The 7927-nt window shown below is 30.1% G+C and overlaps 1 protein-coding gene across 1 annotated transcript; it reads right to left on the reverse strand.

The window, feature by feature from the left end:
* Positions 1–261: 261 nt before the first annotated feature.
* LOC114174154 (cinnamoyl-CoA reductase-like SNL6) lies at positions 262–2947 on the reverse strand. Its single transcript, XM_028058930.2, has 5 exons — positions 2666–2947; positions 2415–2572; positions 1209–1400; positions 624–982; positions 262–534 (listed from the first exon to the last, which is right to left on the reverse strand). Exons 1-5 carry the CDS (start codon positions 2793–2795, stop codon positions 453–455), a joined length of 921 nt encoding a protein of 306 aa, XP_027914731.1. The 5' UTR covers positions 2796–2947; the 3' UTR covers positions 262–452.
* Positions 2948–7927: the final 4980 nt, after the last annotated feature.

Genomic DNA, 7927 nt, shown 5'->3' on the forward strand with positions numbered 1-7927 from the left:
TTCACTAATAATTAAACCAGGTTAAAGTGATTTATTTTTAACTTATAACCTGAGATTACAAAATTCTTAATTTACAAAAATAAATAATTAAAATCGACTCATTTTAACTCAATATATAGTGAGTTAATCCGTGTGAATTAAACTTAATCATTTGACATCCTTAATTAAAGATGTTGTGAGTCACATATATAGTATAAATTTAAACTTAAACACCTGTGACTCACGGTGAAAAATTGGATGGTGCAAGAGGCAAAAAGAGAATTAAAAAACAGGAAACTATTTTACATTATATAATATTAAAACAAATAAAGAAATGATTATTTGATTGAAAATACATTAATGTGTAGTGTATAATGATACTAATAATATGAGGGTATTATAGGTACAAATTTGTATTACATTTTGCACACGAATACTCTCCCGCAGAACAACATGGAAGGTGGCTGCTTCAATCAAGCTTCGAAGTTCACCATCAATTTGTTCAACTTCTTGTTGCTAATTTTCTGTTCGATAAAACCCTTACCGAGGTCACCACTGCAGACAAATAAAAAAGTTTAATATGTCAGAAGTCAACATTTAAAATGAAAAAAAAAAAGTCAAAATAACCAAAAAAGTCCTCTGACCTCTGCGGCGAGGGAGAGGACGAAGACGAAGAAGAAGAACCAGCAGCAGGAGTCAACTTTTGAGCTAACTGAACGGCGTCGTCGTGGGTGTTGATGATGTGATTAAAACACAAATAACGACCGTAGGATGAGACTTCTTCGTAGACGCAGATGTGGGCATCCACCAAGAAAGGTAAATCAACGGTGACGAAAACACCATCCTCGTACATCTCAGCAGCTCCTCTGAGGTAAGGGTGTTGGATGGAGAGATCATGAGTCATCAATAAGCCAGCGTTGATGGACACCATATTCACTCCTCTGTCCATTGCTAAGGCCCACGCACTTTTCTCAGCCATTGTCTTCGACACACCGTGCCATAACTGTACAAAACATTCAATTATTCACTTTTGTCATTTTCTTCGCATCCCATCTTCCCTTCCAACTCATTTTGTTTCCCACATTTTATTCATGCACGTTGCTTATTATCATCATCTATCAATCAATTATGCAGCAACATACCCAAATATGAAAACTAGGGTAATTAACTATATTTTTTTTACTATAAATAAAACAATATTAGTGTTGCATCGAAGAAACGTTGTATACCTTGAATTTGCGACAGAAATTAACATCACTCCAATGTCTTTCATCCAGATCCAGTTCCATGGTCTTGCGATCCTCTCTCCAAACTACTGCGGTTGCTGAGGAAGTAAAAACCACTTTATCCATGGTCTCTGTCTGGGCACAGGCTTCCACCACGTTGTGTGCAGCTCTTACTTCCACGTCTGCCATGTATTCCTGTACGTTTCCAATACCACACATATCACTACTGCTCTCAGCACAAATCTCAATCCAAATTTACCACTTTTCAAAAACTCAATTAAATGCTCTTTTAATAACCATGTATATTTAAAACCGTTGAACTTTACAGGCTTCAGTTTTAAAACGTTCATATAATTTTTTATTCATGATAAACAAATGATAGAAATAAATGTAGTAAGCACCTAATTTTTTCCCTGAAAAAAAAAAGGTCTTTCAACGCGTTTTATGAACTCTGGCAACAGTTGAACCGTAATAAGTTTTCTGCCAAACTATTTCTTTAGTCAAACAGACTTTCCGAAAAATGCTTGCCATAAATTAAATGCACCGGACTTTTTTTTTTAATTTACTGACAAGAAGGTTCTGATATGGTAAAGCAAATATACGTAATAAAATATATGTTTTAGAAAATAGAAAAAAAATTACATATGTAGACAGTGCTCAGTGCATGCATTATTGCAATTAAATAATTAAACTAATTAAGACAGGGCAAGATTTAAATTTACATTATCAAGTTCTAAACCTCTGTATCAGCGTCACGCATCAAGTGTAAACCGTATCAATATTTCATCATGATTGTCAATAATTTAGGAATAAGATGTTGATAAGATCAGGCACACTTGATGAGATAAGCAAATAAGCACATGGCTGAAAACTAACAAGCACAAACGCTTACGACACATGAGTGAATTATTAAGTGATTGCGATGGATAACCAAATCAAAACTACCACTATTGGTTTCTATTATTACAATTAATTTAGCATAAAGGTGAATTAACCATTTACTTGACTATAACGGAGGCGAGTAGGGTCATTCCAGCACACACCACACACCACACACCATACACCAATAAACATCTCAGGCTAATTGTGCATAAACCAATAAATTCACGCCAAAAAGGCTCTCATGGTTTAACTATTTTCATTACAATTGCGATAGGATGAGGAATATTACAAATCTCATAAAGACAGAAGAAAGAAAAAAGTGCTTACGTCATAATTTGGTTGGTCATGGGGAGGTTCGAACGTGTAGAACAAGCCAGAGCAGCCTCGGAGTGCCTCGATTATGCTATGGTAATCGAATGGGTCAGATCGAAAAATCTTGAGCTTATTAGAGTCGGCGGAAATCCCATTGAATAGGTCTTCGTCGCCTGAGACACGATCGGAAAGGAAATTGAAATCGAAATCGAAATTGAAGGGAAGGAGGAAGCGTGGCATGAAGAGTTAAAGAAATGATCGATTACCATATTTTTGGATAGAGGCATGAACGGTGTAGCCTCGGTGGAGGAGTCGCTGGACGAGGTTGAAACCTAGGTGGCCGGAAGCGTCCATGACGCAAACTGTTTGAGTGGTTGTGTCGAAAGAAGGGGCCATGGCAGTGAGTGTGAATTGAAGGGAGTTTGAGAATGAAAAGAAAAGAAGAGAAGAGTTTGGTATATAAATAGAAGAAGGGCGGCTAGCATTGAAAGGGTGTGGGGGTAGATAAGTAGGAAGCGGGTAGTTGCCTTTTGATAGATGGACACGCGCACACCACCAGAGAAAGGGAGAAACAGAAGAAAAGTAGATTTGTCACCCTCACAAACTTTCAACAACAAATTTAATTCAACATTTTTTTAATAATTTAACCTCCATATCGCTTTCATTTCATCATATTAAATATTAATTATTATTGCTATACAAATTTTCACAAAAATTATTTTTTGTATTCTAAATTTTTACTCTGGCACACACACCAAAGTTAGAAATGTTTAAGTAAAAAGTAAAAGGTGTTTTTAGATTGGACGAATGAATGAACAGGTGTAAATAAGTTCACCCCCACACAAAACCTTCACCATGTATTATGTATGTTCAGATTCATAGGTAAGCGTTCAATCCGCTGAGAAATTAAAAAAAATGTATTAATTAATTTTGTCTTTAATATATATTAGTTTGTTTAAACTGAAACTACTTTAAATAAGCATTAATAATTTATGTAAAAGTTAATATTGAATATTTCTTTTAAGAAATTGAGATTTTTAATGAATGAGATATTCCGTTATTATACTTCTTTGTAGGTCCCTATATCACGTGACAGAACATCTTCTAAAATTTCATTTAGTTTTTACTCTAATTATAAATCTGACTTTCAAATATTAAGTAACTTGTAAGTTTTACAATGAACTTTTTTTTTTCAGTGAAAAAGAAAAATTAAGATAGATTCTTTTTAATTTTTGAAAGATGAAAAGGAACAAGATGATCCAATTATGATAATCTGATTGGTAATCAAAATCCTTGGATAACTATTGACGTATCTTCACCGATGAAATTTTTATTGTCAATATTTATCGATAAATTTCATAATTCATAATAAAATTGATTGATCATCATTTTATTATAGATATTTTTATCATTGATAATCGATTAGTAACTTTAGATTATTGAAAAAAAATTACTATTACTAATTAATTGTATCATCGATAATACATTATTATTATTATTATTATTATTATTATTATTATACAATATTAAAAACTTTATATGAAAATATTTTTTTATATTTATAATATTTTTTCGGGTGGAGGGACCTAACATCCACTCAAATAATTTTGTCCAATCTTTAGTTCTTCGCTCCAATCGTCTATTCTTTATTTTGTCCGCTCGCTTGGTTCTTCTATAGGTTGGGGTACCAACCGAAGAGACTCTCATAGTTAAGTCATTAATGGTTTGATCAATAGCAATTAATGTTGTAATAAATGTGAGAGACAAGTTTCAACAATCATACCTTTGACTTCTATTTATAGTTTTCTACATGGGTTCATGATAAGTTTGGTCTAATCATAGCCCAATTACATTTTAAACCTGATTACGACTTTGTTTTACGATCATTACAATGAGGTTATTTGGCATGAATCATGTACGGTATCACTATGCAAACTTGGCCAATGGTGGGTTGATGACGTCACACATATTTTCATAATCTCTTGAGTGCTTGCCACATGACCGGTCGACAGTGGTTCGATGCTACATATATTTTCACATCTCCAGCATCGCAACTTGAACAGCTGGTCAATCAGTATATTACGAACTCGATATGTTCTATAGGCTTGTACCTTTGTGACGTTGATCGTTCGATGATGCGGTAAACCTGATCCTCTCCGGTCAAAGACATATGTTTACACAGGCACGAACATATGCTAATTATTTAAGTATACTTTAAAGTAACCTCAACTTATCGACGTTTAGTTGATCGGTTGGTTCATACATTACATTTAATATATCAAGTTTTATTACATGTAATCAACTATAAATCTTAATTTTTTTATCATTTATTGTTTTTTTCAATACTTTATTCACTTTTTGTGTTACGTTTACTAGACTTCAATTAATTTAAATCTTAATTTTTTTTTATCATTTATTGTTTTTTTAATACTTTATTCATTTTTAGTGTTACTTTTACTATACTTCAATTAACTTAAATTTTAATTTATTTTATCATTTATTGTTTTTTTAATACTTTATTCACTTTTAGTGTTACTTTTACTATACTTCAATTAATTTATATTATTCATTGTCGATCCGCTTCAACTCAAAATGATTGAGATGTGTCAAAAATCTAGAAAGTAAGTTACTATAAAGTCGTGATACTTGTTTTACTTATTTTTTTCATAGTAATAAAAATAATAATCTTCTTTAATATTGTTTCATTCTTTGCCGCTTAAGTTGATGGCAATGTTTTTAGAAAAGATATCCTCATTCTTATATTATGTAATTAAAACATTGCAAGAATACTTCTATGAAAACTTGAACTACATCTGATCTTATTCACTGCATAGTTTTAAAAGGTAACTATAGATAACAAAAATATCGTGGTAATTATTTTTTAGAATGTTTTAAGGCTCTGTTCATTTGAGAATTTAGGAGAGAGTGTAGATAAATATGTGTGGTTTTTTTAGTGAATTTAGAAGATAAAGTTAATGGATTTAAAGATGAATTTTGTGAAAATTAGTGAGTAATTTGAGTGATGTGATAGATTAAAAAAAAGTTATAATAAATAAATTTTAAAAATTACCAAACTACCCTTTTAATAAAAATAAAATTAAATAATTTTTAAATAAATAAAAAATATTAAATTTTAATTATTATACACATATATTATTAATAATAATTATATATCTTATTAATTATTATATACATATATTATTAATAATAACTATTATTAATAACAAATACATAAATGAGAGTGAAAAAAATCTATGCAAGGGATAAATTTATAAAATGTTATTTTATTCATCCAAATCCGTTCATCAACGAAAAGATGAAGTTTTATTACATTTTGAAAATTCATTATCTCAAATTACAGTATTTCATCACAATTAAATACGAATGTAATTAAAAGTGCATCGCAAATTACAGTATTTCATCACAATTGAATATGAATGTAATTAAAAGTGCATCGCTTCAAATCGACTGATTATTCAAATAAGTTCAAGCAAGTTTAATGTTGGTCTCAATACCACACATGTAAAAAAAGTTTAATGGAAAAGTACATTATTTAGTTAATTTTTGTCGTCTTCTATAAAATTGTGTAATCCCAAAAATTTTAATTGGATGCATTTATTGTTTTAGATTTTTAAATTAAGCATTTTGATCATACCACTAAATATTTGTCGATAGATTGTGTTTTTTTCTCATGTTGGCCATGACAAAGCCCAAAATTTATCTGAAAAAGCTTAAATTCAAGTATGTGGTGAATGACTTGTGAGTATTTTATATTATCTAAAGTTTGACTGTATTATTGTTATTAAATATAAACCAGAATAAAAATAAATAAAAGAACAAAATTGGTGACAAACATACATAGAAAAGGAACGCTATATACGCCACGTGTAAGCACTGCAACTGATTATTTCTCAAAATTTCCTAATCCAATTGTCTGTTGCCAAAATGGATTGAAAAACACAATTATTTTATTTTCCTCACTTTTTAACTAAAAAAAGAGAAAAAGGTCGAGGTTACAGAAATCTTGTAAAAGTAACATTATTTCTCTTTTATTAAACATTTCAACGGCCATAGTCTTATCGAGTCATGATCTTAAGGAGGGTCTCTTATATATTAGAATTTTAAATATAAGAACAATTTTAAAAAATATATATTATATTTTGTATTTTGTATCTCACATTGTTATAGGAGAGGAATATATTCATATGATTATGCAAAACAATTTATCTTTCAAAAGTCACATTGTTCAGTCAATAAATTTCACGACACTTATGTTGACTATCTTCTTCATAACTATTTTCCCATCAAACCATCCTAAATACGACAAACCGCCAACACCAAGAGAAACCCTTCGCTACAAAAAAGAAGTTATTATTATATGTTCAAACATGGTGTTCCATGAAACAAAATATAAGTGTGTTAGGTAGCGACCAAGAGTCACAAAGTAAAATACACAAAACAGAATAATATGTTTGTATGTTCCTAGAGATAAATATAAAATATAAAATAAAGTATGAACGTCTTTTTATTTTGATTTCTATAAAAATAATTTGGTAGTTTGTCTCTCAGTAACTTAAAATTAATGATTACAATCTCTATTAAAAACAGAATATTTTTTCTGCGTTTTTCTTTTAAAAATACAATCACTTCAAACTATTGATTCCAAGAATTCATTTTAGAGTAACTAAATGACACGTACTTAATCTAAATTAAAACAAAGAAGATAAAATATATATATATATATATATATATATATATATATATATATATATATAATACTATATACAATTCTGAACTAACAAAAGGTAAGTTTTTCAATTAAATAATATATTTGATCTACTTCTCATTTTAAATTTTTATCTAAAAAAGAATAAACACTGATGTGTCAAGCTCTCAGAATTTTGAATGTAGAAAAAAAATTGCAAAACAAATTCATCTCTCTCTTTTGTAAGTTTTAATTGAAACTTCTTTCTCTCTCTTTCTCAGTCTTCTCACCTTCCGCCTTCTCACTTCTTTCTCTCTCTTTCTCGGTCTCTCTGCCTTCGCCTTCTCACTTCTTTCTCTCTCTTTCTCTGTCTCTCTTGCTCCGCCTTCTCACTTCTTTCTCACTCACAGACATCCTAAACTGTTCATCTTCTTCTTTATCTTCATGGTTTCTCTGTCTTTCTTAGCTTCTTCTCTAACATCTTCTTCTGTTCATCTTTTTTTTTTTTTGCTTTCTCAAGCGAACAAGTATGGTTTTTTATGTTTTTTACTGAGATCTAAGTGATTCTTGGCTTGATCTTATGTTTCAGGTGTTTAAATGCTTGAAATGAAGAGTACAACCACATCCATCTGTTTTAAACCGCAAAAAACCGAGTATGGAAATGCTTTATATATATTTTTTTTAGCTTTCTCAATCAAACAGATATTTTTCTTTTTATATTTACTTTGATGTTCCGTTTATCTTATGTTTCTTTTGTTTATAGGCTTGAACTGAAGAGTACAAACACATGCATATGAGATTTTCCTTTCATCTTATGTTTCTT

The sequence above is a fragment of the Vigna unguiculata genome, chromosome 2 (genome assembly GCF_037176805.1).
Source record: "Vigna unguiculata cultivar grain cowpea cultivar isolate G323 ecotype 2 chromosome 2, ASM3717680v1, whole genome shotgun sequence".
Taxonomy (NCBI): Eukaryota; Viridiplantae; Streptophyta; class Magnoliopsida; order Fabales; family Fabaceae; genus Vigna; species Vigna unguiculata.